The 21,196-nt window shown below is 53.1% G+C and overlaps 2 protein-coding genes across 2 annotated transcripts in view; one reads left to right on the top strand and one right to left on the bottom strand.

The window, feature by feature from the left end:
• Positions 1 to 21,196, bottom strand: part of LOC141161317 (kalirin-like) — a 621,825-nt gene that overhangs the window by 408,896 nt on the left and 191,733 nt on the right. The gene's annotated exons all lie outside the window — the stretch shown is intronic.
• CCDC93 (CCC complex scaffolding subunit CCDC93) overlaps positions 1 to 21,196 on the top strand; it is a 141,138-nt gene that overhangs the window by 42,716 nt on the left and 77,226 nt on the right. Inside the window, exon 8 of the mRNA XM_073647540.1 lies at positions 11,915 to 11,951. Coding sequence (XP_073503641.1) covers positions 11,915 to 11,951 — 37 coding nt within the window. The remainder of the gene's footprint in view (positions 1 to 11,914; positions 11,952 to 21,196) is intronic.

The following is a 21,196-nucleotide window of genomic DNA, read 5'->3' as shown; positions in this document are numbered from 1 at the left end:
GATAACGGCGGCGTCCGGGAGTGTCCTATACCGGCCTTCATTCCTCCAGATAATGGCGGCGTCCGGGAGTGTCCGATACCGGCCTTCATTCCTCCAGATAACGGCGGCGTCCGGGAGTGTCCGATACCGGCCTTCATGCCTCCAGATAACGGCGGCGTCCGGGAGTGTCCGATACCGGCCTTCATGCCTCCAGATAACGGCGGCGTCCGGGAGTGTCCGATACCGGCCTTCATTCCTCCAGATAACGGCGGCGTCCGGGAGTGTCCGATACCGGCCTTCATTCCTCCAGATAACGGCGGCGTCCGGGAGTGTCCGATACCGGCCTTCATGCCTCCAGATAATGGCGGCGTCCGGGAGTGTCCGATACCGGCCTTCATGCCTCCAGATAACGGCGGCGTCCGGGAGTGTCCGATACCGGCCTTCATGCCTCCAGATAACGGCGGCGTCCGGGAGTGTCCGATACCGGCCTTCATGCCTCCAGATAACGGCGGCGTCCGGGAGTGTCCGATACCGGCCTTCATTCCTCCAGATAACGGCGACGTCCGGGAGTGTCCGATACCGGCCTTCATTCCTCCAGATAACGGCGGCGTCCGGGAGTGTCCGATACCGGCCTTCATGCCTCCAGATAAAGGCGGAGTCCGGGAGTGTCCGATACCGGCCTTCATGCCTCCAGATAACGGCGGCGTCCGGGAGTGTCCGATACCGGCCTTCATGCCTCCAGATAACGGCGGCGTCCGGGAGTGTCCGATACCGGCCTTCATGCCTCCAGATAACGGCGGCGTCCGGGAGTGTCCGATACCGGCCTTCATTCCTCCAGATAACGGCGGCGTCCGGGAGTGTCCGATACCGGCCTTCATTCCTCCAGATTACGGCGGCGTCCGGGAGTGTCCGATACCGGCCTTCATGCCTCCAGATAACGGCGGCGTCCGGGAGTGTCCGATAACGGCGGCGTCCGGGAGTGTCCGATACCGGCCTTCATTCCTCCAGATAACGGCGGAGTCCGGGAGTGTCCGATACTGGCCTTCATGCCTCCAGATAACGGCGGCGTCCGGGAGTGTCCGATACCGGCCTTCATTCCTCCAGATAACGGCGGCGTCCGGGAGTGTCCGATAACGGCGGCGTCCGGGAGTGTCCGATACCGGCCTTCATGCCTCCAGATAACGGCGGCGTCCGGGAGTGTCCGATACTGGCCTTCATGCCTCCAGATAACGGCGGCGTCCGGGAGTGTCCGATACCGGCCTTCATTCCTCCAGATAACGGCGGCGTCCGGGAGTGTCCGATAACGGCGGCGTCCGGGAGTGTCCGATACCGGCCTTCATTCCTCCAGATAACGGCGGCGTCCGGGAGTGTCCGATACCGGCCTTCATGCCTCCAGATAACGGCGGCGTCCGGGAGTGTCCGATAACGGCGGCGTCCGGGAGTGTCCAATACCGGCCTTCATTCCTCCAGATAACGGCGGCGTCCGGGAGTGTCCGATACCGGCCTTCATGCCTCCAGATAACGGCGGCGTCCGGGAGTGTCCGATACCGGCCTTCATTCCTCCAGATAACGGCGGCGTCCGGGAGTGTCCGATACCGGCCTTCATTCCTCCAGATAACGGCGGCGTCCGGGAGTGTCCGATACCGGCCTTCATTCCTCCAGATAACGGCGGCGTCCGGGAGTGTCCGATACCGGCCTTCATTCCTCCAGATAACGGCGGCGTCCGGGAGTGTCCTATACCGGCCTTCATGCCTCCAGATAACGGCGGGGTCCGGGAGTGTCCGATACCGGCCTTCATGCCTCCAGATAACGGCGGCGTCAGGGAGTGTCCGATACCGGCCTTCATGCCTCCAGATAACGGTGGGGTCCGGGAGTGTCCGATACCGGCCTTCATGCCTCCAGATAACGGTGGGGTCCGGGAGTGTCCGATACCGGCCTTCATGCCTCCAGATAACGGTGGGGTCCGGGAGTGTCCGATACCGGCCTTCATTCCTCCAGATAACGGCGGCGTCCGGGAGTGTCCGATACCGGCCTTCATTCCTCCAGATAACGGCGGCGTCCGGGAGTGTCCGATACCGGCCTTCATTCCTACAGATAACGGCGGCGTCCGGGAGTGTCTGATACCGGCCTTCATTCCTCCAGATAAAGGCGGCGTCCGGGAGTGTCTGATACCGGCCTTCATTCCTCCAGCTAACGGCGGCGTCCGGGAGTGTCCGATACCGGCCTTCATTCCTCCAGATAACGGCGGCGTCCGGGAGTGTCCGATACCGGCCTTCATTCCTCCAGATAACGGCGGCGTCCGGGAGTGTCCGATACCGGCCTTCATTCCTCCAGATAACGGCGGCGTCCGGGAGTGTCTGATACCGGCCTTCATTCCTCCAGATAACGGCGGCGTCCGGGAGTGTCTGATACCGGCCTTCATTCCTCCAGATAACGGCGGCGTCCGGGAGTGTCTGATACCGGCCTTCATTCCTCCAGATAACGGCGGCGTCCGGGAGTGTCTGATACCGGCCTTCATTCCTCCAGATAACGGCGGCGTCCGGGAGTGTCCGATACCGGCCTTCATGCCTCCAGATAACGGCGGCGTCCGGGAGTGTCCGATACCGGCCTTCATGCCTCCAGATAACGGCGGCGTCCGGGAGTGTCCGATACCGGCCTTCATGCCTCCAGATAACGGCGGCGTCCGGGAGTGTCCGATACCGGCCTTCATTCCTCCAGATAACGGCGGCGTCCGGGAGTGTCCGATACCGGCCTTCATTCCTCCAGATAACGGCGGCGTCCGGGAGTGTCCGATACCGGCCTTCATGCCTCCAGATAACGGCGGCGTCCGGGAGTGTCCGATACCGGCCTTCATGCCTCCAGATAACGGCGGCGTCCGGGAGTGTCCGATACCGGCCTTCATGCCTCCAGATAACGGCGGCGTCCGGGAGTGTCCGATACCGGCCTTCATGCCTCCAGATAACGGCGGCGTCCGGGAGTGTCCGATACCGGCCTTCATGCCTCCAGATAACGGCGGCGTCCGGGAGTGTCCGATACCGGCCTTCATGCCTCCAGATAACGGCGGCGTCCGGGAGTGTCCTATACCGGCGTTCATTCCTCCAGATAACGGCGGCGTCCGGGAGTGTCCGATATCGGCCTTCATTCCTCCAGATAACGGCGGCGTCCGGGAGTGTCCTATACCGGCCTTCATTCCTCCAGATAACGGCGGCGTCCGGGAGTGTCCGATACCGGCCTTCATTCCTCCAGATAACGGCGGCGTCCGGGAGTGTCCGATACCGGCCTTCATGCCTCCAGATAACGGCGGCGTCCGGGAGTGTCCTATACCGGCCTTCATTCCTCCAGATAACGGCGGCGTCCGGGAGTGTCCGATACCGGCCTTCATTCCTCCAGATAACGGCGGCGTCCGGGAGTGTCCTATACCGGCCTTCATTCCTCCAGATAACGGCGGCGTCCGGGAGTGTCCGATACCGGCCTTCATTCCTCCAGATAACGGCGGCGTCCGGGAGTGTCCGATACCGGCCTTCATTCCTCCAGATAACGGCGGAGTCCGGGAGTGTCCGATACCGGCCTTCATTCCTCCAGATAACGGCGGCGTCCGGGAGTGTCCGATACCGGCCTTCATTCCTCCAGATAACGGCGGCGTCCGGGAGTGTCCGATACCGGCCTTCATTCCTCCAGATAACGGCGGCGTCCGGGAGTGTCCGATACCGGCCTTCATTCCTCCAGATAACGGCGGCGTCCGGGAGTGTCCGATACCGGCCTTCATGCCTCCAGATAACGGCGGCGTCCGGGAGTGTCCTATACCGGCCTTCATTCCTCCAGATAACGGCGGCGTCCGGGAGTGTCCGATACCGGCCTTCATTCCTCCAGATAACGGCGGCGTCCGGGAGTGTCCGATACCGGCCTTCATGCCTCCAGATAACGGCGGAGTCCGGAAGTGTCCGATACCGGCCTTCATGCCTCCAGATAACGGCGGCGTCCGGGAGTGTCCGATACCGGCCTTCATTCCTCCAGATAACGGCGGCGTCCGGGAGTGTCCGATAATGGCGGCGTCCGGGAGTGTCCGATACCGGCCTTCATTCCTCCAGATAACGGCGGCGTCCGGGAGTGTCCGATACCGGCCTTCATGCCTCCAGATAACGGCGGCGTCCGGGAGTGTCCGATAACGGCGGCGTCCGGGAGTGTCCGATACCGGCCTTCATTCCTCCAGATAACGGCGGCGTCCGGGAGTGTCTGATACCGGCCTTCATTCCTCCAGATAACGGCGGCGTCCGGGAGTGTCCGATACCGGCCTTCATTCCTCCAGATAACGGCGGCGTCCGGGAGTGTCCGATACCGGCCTTCATGCCTCCAGATAACGGCGGCGTCCGGGAGTGTCCGATACCGGCCTTCATTCCTCCAGATAACGGCGGCGTCCGGGAGTGTCTGATACCGGCCTTCATTCCTCCAGATAACGGCGGCGTCCGGGAGTGTCCGATACCGGCCTTCATTCCTCCAGATAACGGCGGCGTCCGGGAGTGTCCGATACCGGCCTTCATGCCTCCAGATAACGGCGGCGTCCGGGAGTGTCCGATACCGGCCTTCATTCCTCCAGATAACGGCGGCGTTCGGGAGTGTCCTATACCGGCCTTCATTCCTCCAGATAACGGCGGCGTCCGGGAGTGTCCGATACCCGCCTTCATGCCTCCAGATAACGGCGGCGTCCGGGAGTGTCCGATACCGGCCTTCATTCCTCCAGATAACGGCGGCGTCCGGGAGTGTCCGATACCGGCCTTCATGCCTCCAGATAACGGCGGCGTCCGGGAGTGTCCGATACCGGCCTTCATGCCTCCAGATAACGGCGGCGTCCGGGAGTGTCCGATACCGGCCTTCATTCCTTCAGATAACGGCGGCGTCCGGGAGTGTCCTATACCGGCCTTCATTCCTCCAGATAACGGCGGCGTCCGGGAGTGTCCGATACCGGCCTTCATGCCTCCAGATACCGGCGGCGTCCGGGAGTGTCCGATACCGGCGGCGTCCGGGAGTGTCCGATACCGGCCTTCATGCCTCCAGATAACGGCGGCGTCCGGGAGTGTCCGATACCGGCCTTCATTCCTTCAGATAACGGCGGCGTCCGGGAGTGTCCTATACCGGCCTTCATTCCTCCAGATAACGGCGGCGTCCGGGAGTGTCCGATACCGGCCTTCATGCCTCCAGATAACGGCGGCGTCCGGGAGTGTCCTATACCGGCCTTCATTCCTCCAGATAACGGCGGCGTCCGGGAGTGTCCGATACCGGCCTTCATTCCTCCAGATAACGGCGGCGTCCGGGAGTGTCCGATACCGGCCTTCATTCCTCCAGATAACGGCGGCGTCCGGGAGTGTCCTATACCGGCCTTTATTCCTCCAGATAACGGCGGCGTCCGGGAGTGTCCGATACCGGCCTTCATTCCTCCAGATAACGGCGGCGTCCGGGAGTGTCCGATACCGGCCTTCATTCCTCCAGATAACGGCGGCGTCCGGGAGTGTCCGATACCGGCCTTCATGCCTCCAGATAACGGCGGCGTCCGGGAGTGTCCTATACCGGCCTTCATTCCTCCAGATAATGGCGGCGTCCGGGAGTGTCCGATACCGGCCTTCATTCCTCCAGATAACGGCGGCGTCCGGGAGTGTCCGATACCGGCCTTCATGCCTCCAGATAACGGCGGCGTCCGGGAGTGTCCGATACCGGCCTTCATGCCTCCAGATAACGGCGGCGTCCGGGAGTGTCCGATACCGGCCTTCATTCCTCCAGATAACGGCGGCGTCCGGGAGTGTCCGATAACGGCGGCGTCCGGGAGTGTCCGATACCGGCCTTCATTCCCCCAGATAACGGCGGCGTCCGGGAGTGTCCGATACCGGCCTTCATGCCTCCAGATAAAGGCGGAGTCCGGGAGTGTCCGATACCGGCCTTCATGCCTCCAGATAACGGCGGCGTCCGGGAGTGTCCGATACCGGCCTTCATGCCTCCAGATAACGGCGGCGTCCGGGAGTGTCCGATACCGGCCTTCATGCCTCCAGATAACGGCGGCGTCCGGGAGTGTCCGATACCGGCCTTCATTCCTCCAGATAACGGCGGCGTCCGGGAGTGTCCGATAACGGCGGCGTCCGGGAGTGTCCGATACCAGCCTTCATTCCTCCAGATAACGGCGGCGTCCGGGAGTGTCCTATACCGGCCTTCATTCCTCCAGATAATGGCGGCGTCCGGGAGTGTCCGATACCGGCCTTCATTCCTCCAGATAACGGCGGCGTCCGGGAGTGTCCGATACCGGCCTTCATGCCTCCAGATAACGGCGGCGTCCGGGAGTGTCCGATACCGGCCTTCATGCCTCCAGATAACGGCGGCGTCCGGGAGTGTCCGATACCGGCCTTCATTCCTCCAGATAACGGCGGCGTCCGGGAGTGTCCGATAACGGCGGCGTCCGGGAGTGTCCGATACCGGCCTTCATTCCTCCAGATAACGGCGGCGTCCGGGAGTGTCCGATACCGGCCTTCATGCCTCCAGATAATGGCGGCGTCCGGGAGTGTCCGATACCGGCCTTCATGCCTCCAGATAACGGCGGCGTCCGGGAGTGTCCGATACCGGCCTTCATGCCTCCAGATAACGGCGGCGTCCGGGAGTGTCCGATACCGGCCTTCATGCCTCCAGATAACGGCGGCGTCCGGGAGTGTCCGATACCGGCCTTCATTCCTCCAGATAACGGCGGCGTCCGGGAGTGTCCGATAACGGCGGCGTCCGGGAGTGTCCGATACCGGCCTTCATTCCTCCAGATAACGGCGGCGTCCGGGAGTGTCCGATACCGGCCTTCATGCCTCCAGATAAAGGCGGAGTCCGGGAGTGTCCGATACCGGCCTTCATGCCTCCAGATAACGGCGGCGTCCGGGAGTGTCCGATACCGGCCTTCATGCCTCCAGATAACGGCGGCGTCCGGGAGTGTCCGATACCGGCCTTCATGCCTCCAGATAACGGCGGCGTCCGGGAGTGTCCGATACCGGCCTTCATTCCTCCAGATAACGGCGGCGTCCGGGAGTGTCCGATACCGGCCTTCATTCCTCCAGATTACGGCGGCGTCCGGGAGTGTCCGATACCGGCCTTCATGCCTCCAGATAACGGCGGCGTCCGGGAGTGTCCGATAACGGCGGCGTCCGGGAGTGTCCGATACCGGCCTTCATTCCTCCAGATAACGGCGGAGTCCGGGAGTGTCCGATACTGGCCTTCATGCCTCCAGATAACGGCGGCGTCCGGGAGTGTCCGATACCGGCCTTCATTCCTCCAGATAACGGCGGCGTCCGGGAGTGTCCGATAACGGCGGCGTCCGGGAGTGTCCGATACCGGCCTTCATGCCTCCAGATAACGGCGGCGTCCGGGAGTGTCCGATACTGGCCTTCATGCCTCCAGATAACGGCGGCGTCCGGGAGTGTCCGATACCGGCCTTCATTCCTCCAGATAACGGCGGCGTCCGGGAGTGTCCGATAACGGCGGCGTCCGGGAGTGTCCGATACCGGCCTTCATTCCTCCAGATAACGGCGGCGTCCGGGAGTGTCCGATACCGGCCTTCATGCCTCCAGATAACGGCGGCGTCCGGGAGTGTCCGATAACGGCGGCGTCCGGGAGTGTCCGATACCGGCCTTCATTCCTCCAGATAACGGCGGCGTCCGGGAGTGTCCGATACCGGCCTTCATGCCTCCAGATAACGGCGGCGTCCGGGAGTGTCCGATACCGGCCTTCATTCCTCCAGATAACGGCGGCGTCCGGGAGTGTCCGATACCGGCCTTCATTCCTCCAGATAACGGCGGCGTCCGGGAGTGTCCGATACCGGCCTTCATTCCTCCAGATAACGGCGGCGTCCGGGAGTGTCCGATACCGGCCTTCATTCCTCCAGATAACGGCGGCGTCCGGGAGTGTCCTATACCGGCCTTCATGCCTCCAGATAACGGCGGGGTCCGGGAGTGTCCGATACCGGCCTTCATGCCTCCAGATAACGGCGGCGTCAGGGAGTGTCCGATACCGGCCTTCATGCCTCCAGATAACGGTGGGGTCCGGGAGTGTCCGATACCGGCCTTCATGCCTCCAGATAACGGTGGGGTCCGGGAGTGTCCGATACCGGCCTTCATGCCTCCAGATAACGGTGGGGTCCGGGAGTGTCCGATACCGGCCTTCATTCCTCCAGATAACGGCGGCGTCCGGGAGTGTCCGATACCGGCCTTCATTCCTCCAGATAACGGCGGCGTCCGGGAGTGTCCGATACCGGCCTTCATTCCTACAGATAACGGCGGCGTCCGGGAGTGTCTGATACCGGCCTTCATTCCTCCAGATAAAGGCGGCGTCCGGGAGTGTCTGATACCGGCCTTCATTCCTCCAGCTAACGGCGGCGTCCGGGAGTGTCCGATACCGGCCTTCATTCCTCCAGATAACGGCGGCGTCCGGGAGTGTCCGATACCGGCCTTCATTCCTCCAGATAACGGCGGCGTCCGGGAGTGTCCGATACCGGCCTTCATTCCTCCAGATAACGGCGGCGTCCGGGAGTGTCTGATACCGGCCTTCATTCCTCCAGATAACGGCGGCGTCCGGGAGTGTCTGATACCGGCCTTCATTCCTCCAGATAACGGCGGCGTCCGGGAGTGTCTGATACCGGCCTTCATTCCTCCAGATAACGGCGGCGTCCGGGAGTGTCTGATACCGGCCTTCATTCCTCCAGATAACGGCGGCGTCCGGGAGTGTCCGATACCGGCCTTCATGCCTCCAGATAACGGCGGCGTCCGGGAGTGTCCGATACCGGCCTTCATGCCTCCAGATAACGGCGGCGTCCGGGAGTGTCCGATACCGGCCTTCATTCCTCCAGATAACGGCGGCGTCCGGGAGTGTCCTATACCGGCCTTCATTCCTCCAGATAACGGCGGCGTCCGGGAGTGTCCGATACCGGCCTTCATGCCTCCAGATAACGGCGGCGTCCGGGAGTGTCCGATACCGGCCTTCATGCCTCCAGATAACGGCGGCGTCCGGGAGTGTCCGATACCGGCCTTCATGCCTCCAGATAACGGCGGCGTCCGGGAGTGTCCGATACCGGCCTTCATGCCTCCAGATAATGGCGGCGTCCGGGAGTGTCCGATACCGGCCTTCATGCCTCCAGATAACGGCGGCGTCCGGGAGTGTCCGATACCGGCCTTCATGCCTCCAGATAACGGCGGCGTCCGGGAGTGTCCTATACCGGCCTTCATTCTTCCAGATAACGGCGGCGTCCGGGAGTGTCCGATATCGGCCTTCATTCCTCCAGATAACGGCGGCGTCCGGGAGTGTCCTATACCGGCCTTCATTCCTCCAGATAACGGCGGCGTCCGGGAGTGTCCGATACCGGCCTTCATTCCTCCAGATAACGGCGGCGTCCGGGAGTGTCCGGTACCGGCCTTCATGCCTCCAGATAACGGCGGCGTCCGGGAGTGTCCGATACCGGCCTTCATTCCTCCAGATAACGGCGGCGTCCGGGAGTGTCCGATACCGGCCTTCATTCCTCCAGATAACGGCGGCGTCCGGGAGTGTCCTATACCGGCCTTCATTCCTCCAGATAACGGCGGCGTCCGGGAGTGTCCGATACCGGCCTTCATTCCTCCAGATAACGGCGGCGTCCGGGAGTGTCCGATACCGGCCTTCATTCCTCCAGATAACGGCGGAGTCCGGGAGTGTCCGATACCGGCCTTCATTCCTCCAGATAACGGCGGCGTCCGGGAGTGTCCGATACCGGCCTTCATTCCTCCAGATAACGGCGGCGTCCGGGAGTGTCCGATACCGGCCTTCATTCCTCCAGATAACGGCGGCGTCCGGGAGTGTCCGATACCGGCCTTCATTCCTCCAGATAACGGCGGCGTCCGGGAGTGTCCGATACCGGCCTTCATGCCTCCAGATAACGGCGGCGTCCGGGAGTGTCCTATACCGGCCTTCATTCCTCCAGATAACGGCGGCGTCCGGGAGTGTCCGATACCGGCCTTCATTCCTCCAGATAACGGCGGCGTCCGGGAGTGTCCGATACCGGCCTTCATGCCTCCAGATAACGGCGGAGTCCGGGAGTGTCCGATACCGGCCTTCATGCCTCCAGATAACGGCGGCGTCCGGGAGTGTCCGATACCGGCCTTCATTCCTCCAGATAACGGCGGCGTCCGGGAGTGTCCGATAATGGCGGCGTCCGGGAGTGTCCGATACCGGCCTTCATTCCTCCAGATAACGGCGGCGTCCGGGAGTGTCCGATACCGGCCTTCATGCCTCCAGATAACGGCGGCGTCCGGGAGTGTCCGATAACGGCGGCGTCCGGGAGTGTCCGATACCGGCCTTCATTCCTCCAGATAACGGCGGCGTCCGGGAGTGTCCGATACCGGCCTTCATGCCTCCAGATAACGGCGGCGTCCGGGAGTGTCCGATACTGGCCTTCATGCCTCCAGATAACGGCGGCGTCCGGGAGTGTCCGATACCGGCCTTCATTCCTCCAGATAACGGCGGCGTCCGGGAGTGTCCGATAACGGCGGCGTCCGGGAGTGTCCGATACCGGCCTTCATGCCTCCAGATAACGGCGGCGTCCGGGAGTGTCCGATACCGGCCTTTATGCCTCCAGATAACGGCGGCGTCCGGGAGTGTCCGATAACGGCGGCGTCCGGGAGTGTCCGATACCGGCCTTCATTCCTCCAGATAACGGCGGAGTCCGGGAGTGTCCGATACTGGCCTTCATGCCTCCAGATAACGGCGGCGTCCGGGAGTGTCCGATACCGGCCTTCATTCCTCCAGATAACGGCGGCGTCCGGGAGTGTCCGTTAACGGCGGCGTCCGGGAGTGTCCGATACCGGCCTTCATGCCTCCAGATAACGGCGGAGTCCGGGAGTGTCCGATACTGGCCTTCATGCCTCCAGATAACGGCGGCGTCCGGGAGTGTCCGATACCGGCCTTCATTCCTCCAGATAACGGCGGCGTCCGGGAGTGTCCGATAACGGCGGCGTCCGGGAGTGTCCGATACCGGCCTTCATTCCTCCAGATAACGGCGGCGTCCGGGAGTGTCCGATACCGGCCTTCATGCCTCCAGATAACGGCGGCGTCCGGGAGTGTCCGATAACGGCGGCGTCCGGGAGTGTCCGATACCGGCCTTCATGCCTCCAGATAACGGCGGCGTCCGGGAGTGTCCGATACCGGCCTTCATTCCTCCAGATAACGGCGGCGTCCGGGAGTGTCCGATACCGGCCTTCATTCCTCCAGATAACGGCGGCGTCCGGGAGTGTCCGATACCGGCCTTCATGCCTCCAGATAACGGCGGCTGCGACGTCTCCAGCTGAGGACAGAGCTCATCATAGATGAGACGTCACATTACACCAGTCCCCGCGTGGACGCCATGTACAGAGGGGTCAACGCACTGATGGCTGCGCCCCCTCTATAGGGAGGCATCGCTTTTTTTTGTGCAGTTTGTGGTCTGATGTGCCGCCTGTATTTGCTGTGACTGCACGATGCGAGTCCCCCGACCGGTGTAACTGGAGGTCGCTAGCGGAGAACTCTCACCAGAAGGAGCCGAGTCCCCTCTACTGAATACCTGGCGCATAGTGGGGGTAGTGGTCCTCCATGGCAGGACGTGGCCTGTTAGTACACTGTTATTGGGTGGTCACTGCTGGTAAGGAGAGGCTGTGGGGGGCGGGGCCTTCGGGGGCTGTGGGGGGCGGGGGCTGTGGGGGGCGGGGCCTTCGGGGGCTGTGGGGGGCGGGGCCTTCGGGGGCTGTGGGGGCATCTGCGTATGGGGAATATGTCAGCTGCCGTTATATGGAGGAATGAAGACCTTGTTTGTGACTCTTCCTCAGTGCGTTCTGTAATAACGGTCTGCAGCGGTTTCCTTGTGATGCGATCGATAAAATCTCTTAATTTCTCTCTTTTTTTTTTTTTTTTTTTTCTGCAGGAGATATGAAATCAGCAAATCTGGAAAGATGGAAAAGGTGCGGCCCATACCTGTCATGTAATAACTAGCAATATCCCAGAGCGGTGATGTCACTAATATTATACAGCGGTGACATCACCGCTCTCCAGATATCAGTTATATTATACAGCAGTGACATCACCGCTCTCCAGATATCAGTTATATTATACAGCAGTGACATCACCGCTCTCCAGATATCAGTTATATTATACAGCAGTGACATCACCGCTCTCCAGATATCAGTTATATTATACAGCAGTGACATCACCGCTCTCCAGATATCAGTTATATTATACAGCAGTGACATCACCGCTCTCCAGATATCAGTTATATTATACAGCAGTGACATCACCGCTCTCCAGATATCAGTTATATTATACAGCAGTGACATCACCGCTCTCCAGATATCAGTTATATTATACAGCAGTGACATCACCGCTCTCCAGATATCAGTTATATTATACAGCAGTGACATCACCGCTCTCCAGATATCAGTTATATTATACAGCGGTGACATCACCGCTCTCCAGATATCAGTTATATTATACAGCAGTGACATCACCGCTCTCCAGATATCAGTTATATTATACAGCAGTGACATCACCGCTCTCCAGATATCAGTTATATTATACAGCAGTGACATCACCGCTCTCCAGATATCAGTTATATTATACAGCGGTGACATCACCGCTCTCCAGATATCAGTTATATTATACAGCAGTGACATCACCGCTCTCCAGATATCAGTTATATTATACAGCGGTGACATCACCGCTCTCCAGATATCAGTTATATTATACAGCAGTGACATCACCGCTCTCCAGATATCAGTTATATTATACAGCAGTGACATCACCGCTCTCCAGATATCAGTTATATTATACAGCGGTGACATCACCGCTCTCCAGATATCAGTTATATTATACAGCAGTGACATCACCGCTCTCCAGATATCAGTTATATTATACAGCAGTGACATCACCGCTCTCCAGATATCAGTTATATTATACAGCAGTGACATCACCGCTCTCCAGATATCAGTTATATTATACAGCAGTGACATCACCGCTCCCCAGATATCAGTTATATTATACAGCAGTGACATCACCGCTCTCCAGATATCAGTTATATTATACAGCGGTGACATCACCGCTCTCCAGATATCAGTTATATTATACAGCAGTGACATCACCGCTCTCCAGATATCAGTTATATTATACAGCAGTGACATCACCGCTCCCCAGATATCAGTTATATTATACAGCAGTGACATCACCGCTCTCCAGATATCAGTTATATTATACAGCGGTGACATCACCGCTCTCCAGATATCAGTTATATTATACAGCAGTGACATCACCGCTCCCCAGATATCAGTTATATTATACAGCAGTGACATCACCGCTCTCCAGATATCAGTTATATTATACAGCAGTGACATCACCGCTCTCCAGATATCAGTTATATTATACAGTGGTGATGTCACCGCTCTCCAGATATCAGTTATATTATACAGCAGAGACATCACCGCTCTCCAGATATCAGTTATATTATACAGTGGTGATGTCACCGCTCTCCAGATATCAGTTATATTATACAGCAGTGACATCACCGCTCCCCAGATATCAGTTATATTATACAGCAGTGACATCACCGCTCTCCAGATATCAGTTATATTATACAGCAGTGACATCACCGCTCTCCAGATATCAGTTATATTATACAGCAGTGACATCACCGCTCTCCAGATATCAGTTATATTATACAGTGGTGATGTCACCGCTCTCCAGATATCAGTTATATTATACAGCAGAGACATCACCGCTCTCCAGATATCAGTTATATTATACAGTGGTGATGTCACCGCTCTCCAGATATCAGTTATATTATACAGCAGTGACATCACCGCTCTCCAGATATCAGTTATATTATACAGCAGTGACATCACCACTCTCCAGATACCAGTTATATTATACAGCAGTGACATCACCGCTCTCCAGATATCAGTTATATTATACAGTGGTGATGTCACCGCTCTCCAGATATCAGTTATATTATACAGCAGTGACATCACCGCTCTCCAGATATCAGTCATATTATACAGCAGTGACATCACCGCTCTCCAGATATCAGTTATATTATACAGCGGTGACATCACCGCTCTCCAGATATCAGTTATATTATACAGCAGTGACATCACCGCTCTCCAGATATCAGTTATATTATACAGCGGTGACATCACCGCTCTCCAGATATCAGTTATATTATACAGCAGTGACATCACCGCTCTCCAGATATCAGTTATATTATACAGCAGTGACATCACCGCTCTCCAGATATCAGTTATATTATACAGCGGTGACATCACCGCTCTCCAGATATCAGTTATATTATACAGCAGTGACATCACCGCTCTCCAGATATCAGTTATATTATACAGCAGTGACATCACCGCTCTCCAGATATCAGTTATATTATACAGCGGTGACATCACCGCTCTCCAGATATCAGTTATATTATACAGCGGTGACATCACAGCTCTCCAGATATCAGTTATATTATACAGCAGTGACATCACCGCTCTCCAGATATCAGTTATATTATACAGCGGTGACATCACCGCTCTCCAGATATCAGTTATATTATACAGCGGTGACATCACCGCTCTCCAGATATCAGTTATATTATACAGCGGTGACATCACCGCTCTCCAGATATCAGTTATATTATACAGCAGTGACATCACCGCTCTCCAGATATCAGTTATATTATACAGCAGTGACATCACCGCTCTCCAGATATCAGTTATATTATACAGCGGTGACATCACCGCTCTCCAGATATCAGTTATATTATACAGCGGTGACATCACCGCTCTCCAGATATCAGTTATATTATACAGCAGTGACATCACCGCTCTCCAGATATCAGTTATATTATACAGCGGTGACATCACCGCTCTCCAGATATCAGTTATATTATACAGCAGTGACATCACCGCTCTCCAGATATCAGTTATATTATACAGCAGTGACATCACCGCTCTCCAGATATCAGTTATATTATACAGCAGTGACATCACCGCTCTCCAGATATCAGTTATATTATACAGCAGTGACATCACCGCTCTCCAGATATCAGTTATATTATACAGCGGTGACATCACCGCTCTCCAGATATCAGTTATATTATACAGCAGTGACATCACCGCTCTCCAGATATCAGTTATATTATACAGCAGTGACATCACCGCTCCCCAGATATCAGTTATATTATACAGCAGTGACATCACCGCTCTCCAGATATCAGTTATATTATACAGCGGTGACATCACCGCTCTCCAGATATCAGTTATATTATACAGCAGTGACATCACCGCTCCCCAGATATCAGTTATATTATACAGCAGTGACATCACCGCTCTCCAGATATCAGTTATATTATACAGCAGTGACATCACCGCTCTCCAGATATCAGTTATATTATACAGTGGTGATGTCACCGCTCTCCAGATATCAGTTATATTATACAGCAGAGACATCACCGCTCTCCAGATATCAGTTATATTATACAGTGGTGATGTCACCGCTCTCCAGATATCAGTTATATTATACAGCAGTGACATCACCGCTCCCCAGATATCAGTTATATTATACAGCAGTGACATCACCGCTCTCCAGATATCAGTTATATTATACAGCAGTGACATCACCGCTCTCCAGATATCAGTTATATTATACAGCAGTGACATCACCGCTCTCCAGATATCAGTTATATTATACAGTGGTGATGTCACCGCTCTCCAGATATCAGTTATATTATACAGCAGAGACATCACCGCTCTCCAGATATCAGTTATATTATACAGTGGTGATGTCACCGCTCTCCAGATATCAGTTATATTATACAGCAGTGACATCACCGCTCTCCAGATATCAGTTATATTATACAGCAGTGACATCACCGCTCTCCAGATATCAGTTATATTATACAGCAGTGACATCACCGCTCTCCAGATATCAGTTATACAGCAGTGACATCACCGCTCTCCAGATATCAGTTATATTATAAAGCGGTGACATCACCGCTCTCCAGATATCAGTTATATTATACAGCAGTGACATCACCGCTCTCCAGATATCAGTTATATTATACAGCAGTGACATCACCGCTCTCCAGATATCAGTTATATTATACAGCAGTGACATCACCGCTCTCCAGATATCAGTTATATTATACAGCAATGACATCACCGCTCTCCAGATATCAGTTATATTATACAGCAGTGACATCACCGCTCTCCAGATATCAGTTATATTATACAGCAGTGACATCACCGCTCTCCAGATATCAGTTATATTATACAGCAGTGACATCACCGCTCTCCAGATATCAGTTATATTATACAGCAGTGACATCACCGCTCTCCAGATATCAGTTATATTATACAGCAGTGACATCACCGCTCTCCAGATATCAGTTATATTATACAGCAGTGACATCACCGCTCTCCAGATATCAGTTATATTATACAGCAGTGACATCACCGCTCTCCAGATATCAGTTATATTATACAGCGGTGACATCACCGCTCCCCAGATATCAGTTATATTATACAGCAGTGATATCACCACTCTCCAGATATCAGTTATATTATACAGCAGTGACATCACCGCTCTCCAGATATCAGTTATATTATACAGCAGTGACATCACCGCTCTCTAGATATCAGTTATATTATACAGCAGTGACATCACCGCTCTCCAGATATCAGTTATATTATACAGCAGTGACATCGCCGCTCTCCAGATATCAGTTATATTATACAGCAGTGATATCACCGCTCTCCAGATATCAGTTATATTATACAGCAGTGACATCACCGCTCTCCAGATATCAGTTATATTATACAGTGGTGATGTCACCGCTCTCCAGATATCAGTTATATTATACAGCAGTGACATCACCGCTCTCCAGATATCAGTTATATTATACAGCAGTGACATCACCGCTCTCCAGATATCAGTTATATTATACAGCGGTGACATCACCGCTCTCCAGATATCAGTTATATTATACAGTGGTGATGTCACCGCTCTCCAGATATCAGTTATATTATACAGTGGTGATGTCACCGCTCTCCAGATATCGGGTATATTATCATAGAATCATAGAATGGTAGAGTTGGAAGGGACCTCCTGGGTCATCTGGTCCAACCCCCTGCTCAAAGCAGGATTCACTAGATCATCTCAGACAGATGTCTGTCCAGCCTCTGTTTGAAGACGTCCATTGAAGGGGAACTCACCACCTCTCGTGGCCGCCTGTTCCACTCATTAATCACCCTAACTGTCAAAAAGTTTTTTCTAATATCTAATCTGTGTCTCCTCCCATTTAGTTTCATCCCGTTGCTTCTAGTCTTTCCTTGTGCAAATGAGAATAAAGATGATCCTTCTACAATGTGACAGCCCTTGACATATTTGTAGACAGCTATTAAGTCTCCTCTCAGTCTTCTCTTTTGCAGCTAAACATTCCCAAATCCTGCAACCGTTCCTCATAGGACATGGTTTGCAGACCAGTCACCATTCTGGTCGCTCTTCTCTGAACTTGCTCCAGTTTGTCTATGTCTTTTTTAAAATGTGGTGCCCAAAACTGTACACAGTATTCCAGATGAGGTCTGACCAAAGAGGAGTAAAGACCGATAATGACTTCACGTGATCTAGACTGTATGCTTCTGTTAATACATCCCAGAATTGTATTTGCCTTTTTTGCTGCTGCATCACACTGTTGACTCATGTTCAGTCTATGATCTATTAGTATACCTAAGTCTTTTTCACATGTACTGTTGCTTAGCTCTATTCCTCCCATTCTGTATATGCTTTTTTCATTTTTATTGCCCAGATGTAGTACTTTGCATTTTTCCCTGTTATAAACCATTCTGTTGGTTGCTGCCCACTGCTCCAGTTTATTTAGGTCTTTTTGAATCCTCTCTCGCTCTTCTCTAGTATTAGCTATCCCTCCTAGCTTTGTGTCATCAGCAAATTTAATCAGTTTACCCTCAATTCCTTCATCTAAATCATTGATAAAGATGTTGAACAATACAGGTCCCAGGACGGAGCTCTGTGGTATCCCACTTGAGACATTCATCCAGCTGGATGTGAAGCCATTTACAACCACCCTTTGAGTCCGATCACTAAGCCAGTTATGAATACACCTAACAGTTGCCTGGTCCATTGCATACTTGGTCATTTTTTCAATAAGGATGGTGTGAGATACTTTGTCAAATGCTTTGCTGAAGTCAAGATATACTATATCTACAGCATTTCCCTGATCCACCCAGTCAGTGATTCTGTCATAGAAGGAAATTAAGTTAGTCTGACATGACTTGTTAGTTACAAACCCATGCTGACTCTGGTTAATCACTTCATTCTTATCCAGGTACTTACATACATGTTGTTTAATAATTTGTTCAAAGATCTTTCCTGGTATAGAAGTCAGACTCACCGGCCTATAGTTCCCTGGGTCCACCTTCTTCCCCTTTTTGAAGATAGGAACAACATTTGCTCTTCTCCAGTCTTCTGGGACTTCTCCTGTTCTCCAAGAATTTTCAAAGATTATGGAGAGTGGTTCTAAAATTTCTTCTACGATCTCCTTCAGTACTCTGGGGTGTAATTCATCTGGACCTGGAGACTTGAACTCATTTATGTTAGCTAAATATTCCCTCACAATCTTTCTGTTTACAGATAACCTGGATTCTTCTATTCCTTTAATAGGACAGTGAAGATCAGTTGATGTTACATTTTCTTTCTGAGAGAAAACTGATGCAAAATAGGAATTAAAAAGTTCGACTTCTCAGCATCCTTTTTTTACCATTTCACCATTTTCATCCTGTAAAAATCCTATAGCATCTTTGACTTTTCTTTTACTTTTGACATACCCCCAACATCCTTTTTATTGCTTTTGACATCTCTTGCAAGCCTTAATTCATTGTCAGCTTTAGCTAACCTGATACGTGTCCTACAGGTTCTGCAGACTGCATTATAATCTTCTTTAGATATGCCTCCCTCTTTCAATTTAATAAACATTTCTTTCTTTCTTTTTAGCATGTGTTTAAGTTCTGTGTTCATCCATCCTGGTTTCCTTAAATGCTTCCCATTCTTCCTACTTTTCGGGATTGTTAACGATTGCGCTTTGAGAATCTCATTTTTAAAAATTTCCCATCCTTCCTGGACATTTTTGCCCTTAAGGACATCCAGCCATTGGATCCCTCCTATTCTCTTTCTGAGTCTCTTAAAATCTGCCTTTCTAAAATCTAACCTTGAAGTTTGAGTCTTCACATGTCTTCCTCCTCTAGTTATCCAAAATTCTATAATAGCATGATCGCTGCCTCCTAGGGTCCCAGCCACCTTTACCTCCTCAACCATTTCCTCCCTGTTTATAAGGATTAGATCCAAAGTAGCAGATCCCCTTGTTTTCTCCCCTACCTTTTGGAAGATAAAGTTGTCAGCAAGAGAGGATAAGAATTTGCTTGACCTGTTAGTTTTACTTGAGAGAGATTCCCAACAAATGTCTGGATAGTTGAAATCTCCCATGACCACTACGTCATATTTTTTGGAGAACTTGGTCATTTGATACATAAAGAGTTCATCCATATCTTCAGCTTGCCCAGGTGGCCTGTAGTAAATGCCTACAATGGTGTCCTTTCCGTGGTTCTCTCCTTGTATTCTTACCCAAACAGTTTCCACAGAACTCCCAGTCTCTGAAGCTTCAATCTCTGTGCAGATATACGCTTTTCTAACATACAATGCGACACCTCCTCCTCGTTTATCAAGTCTGTTTCTTGCAAATAAGTTGTATCCTTTTAGCCTTTTATTCCAATCATGTGTATCGTCCCACCAAGTTTCAGTGATTCCAATGACATCATATTCCTTTTCCTGCATTAGTAGTTCCAATTCTCCTTGTTTGTTGCCCATGCTTTGTGCATTTGTATAAAAACATTTTAGTTTGTGATTGGTTTCTCTTCCTCCCATATTTTTATTATTTAGATTTTTTTGTCTTTGTTCTTCCTTTCCACTTCCAGTAGCAGAGATCTCAATAGTATTTGTCAGCTGTATGGCTTTTTCTGGCCTTTTGCTTCCCTTCCCACATTGTTCTGGTATAAAGCTCTTCTGATGAGTGTAGCAAGGCGACTTCCAAATACATGTTTTCCAGTCTTCGTAAGGTGCACCCCATCTCTAGCAAGTAGTCCATCGTATAGGTAATTCATTCCGTGATCCAGAAATCCAAATCCTTGTTGACGGCACCATCGACGTAGCCAGTTGTTCACCTGTAGAATCTTATTCCACCTCATTGTTCCATGGCCATCCACTGGGAGGATGGATGAGAAGACCACCTGCGCTCCCAATTCTTTCACTTTCTTGCCTAAGTCTTCAAAGTCACTGCAGATGGTTTCCAGGTCCTTTCTTGCGGTGTCATTTGTCCCCACATGTAGTAGCAGGAATGGGTAGTGATCTGTAGGTCTGAAGAGTCTTGATATCCTGTCAGACACATCTTTAATTTTTGCTCCTGGAAGACAGCACATTTCTCTTGAGGTTATGTCTGGTCTGCAGATAGCGGCCTCTGTTCCTCTTAACAGGGAATCCCCCATGACCACCACTCTCCGTTTTTTCTTCACAACATTCTTCTTTCTCCATCCAGGAGGATTCTGAGGACTTACAAGGTTATTCATTGCTGGCAAAGTCTTATTTTGCTGTATTTCTTCATGGTTCTCCTGCGTGAGAGCCTGGTACTGGTTCCTGAGCAGTATGGGTGCTGACTGCCTCTCGATCCTCCGGCTTCTGTGGGTCACATGCTTCCATTCCTCTGTTTCCTCAGGTGCAGTTCGAATTTCTTCTCTTTCTGAATCATGAAGAGATAATTCTGCTCTGTCTAAGAACTCTTCACCTTTCTTAATGATTTTCAAGGTAGTTAACCTCTCTTCTAGATTTCCCAACTTTTCCTCCAACAGGGACACAAGCTTGCATTTCTGGCATGTGAAGTTTGGCTTTTCCACTGGCAAGTCTGTGAACATGTAGCAGGATATGCAGCTCACCAAATGGCTCCTGGACTCTTCCATGTTCTATATATATATTATACAGCAGTGACATCACCGCTCTCCAGATATCAGTTATATTATGTAGCAGTGACATCACCGCTCTCCAGATATCAGTTATATTATACAGCAGTGACATCACCGCTCTCCAGATATCAGTTATATTATACAGTGGT

This window comes from Phyllobates terribilis, unplaced genomic scaffold (assembly GCF_046119375.1).
Source record: "Phyllobates terribilis strain yellow unplaced genomic scaffold, ASM4611937v1 Scaffold_9__5_contigs__length_417890890, whole genome shotgun sequence".
Classification (NCBI taxonomy): Eukaryota; Metazoa; Chordata; class Amphibia; order Anura; family Dendrobatidae; genus Phyllobates; species Phyllobates terribilis.
Note: the sequence above shows the minus strand (reverse complement) of the source record. Positions and strands in the feature narration are given on the sequence as shown.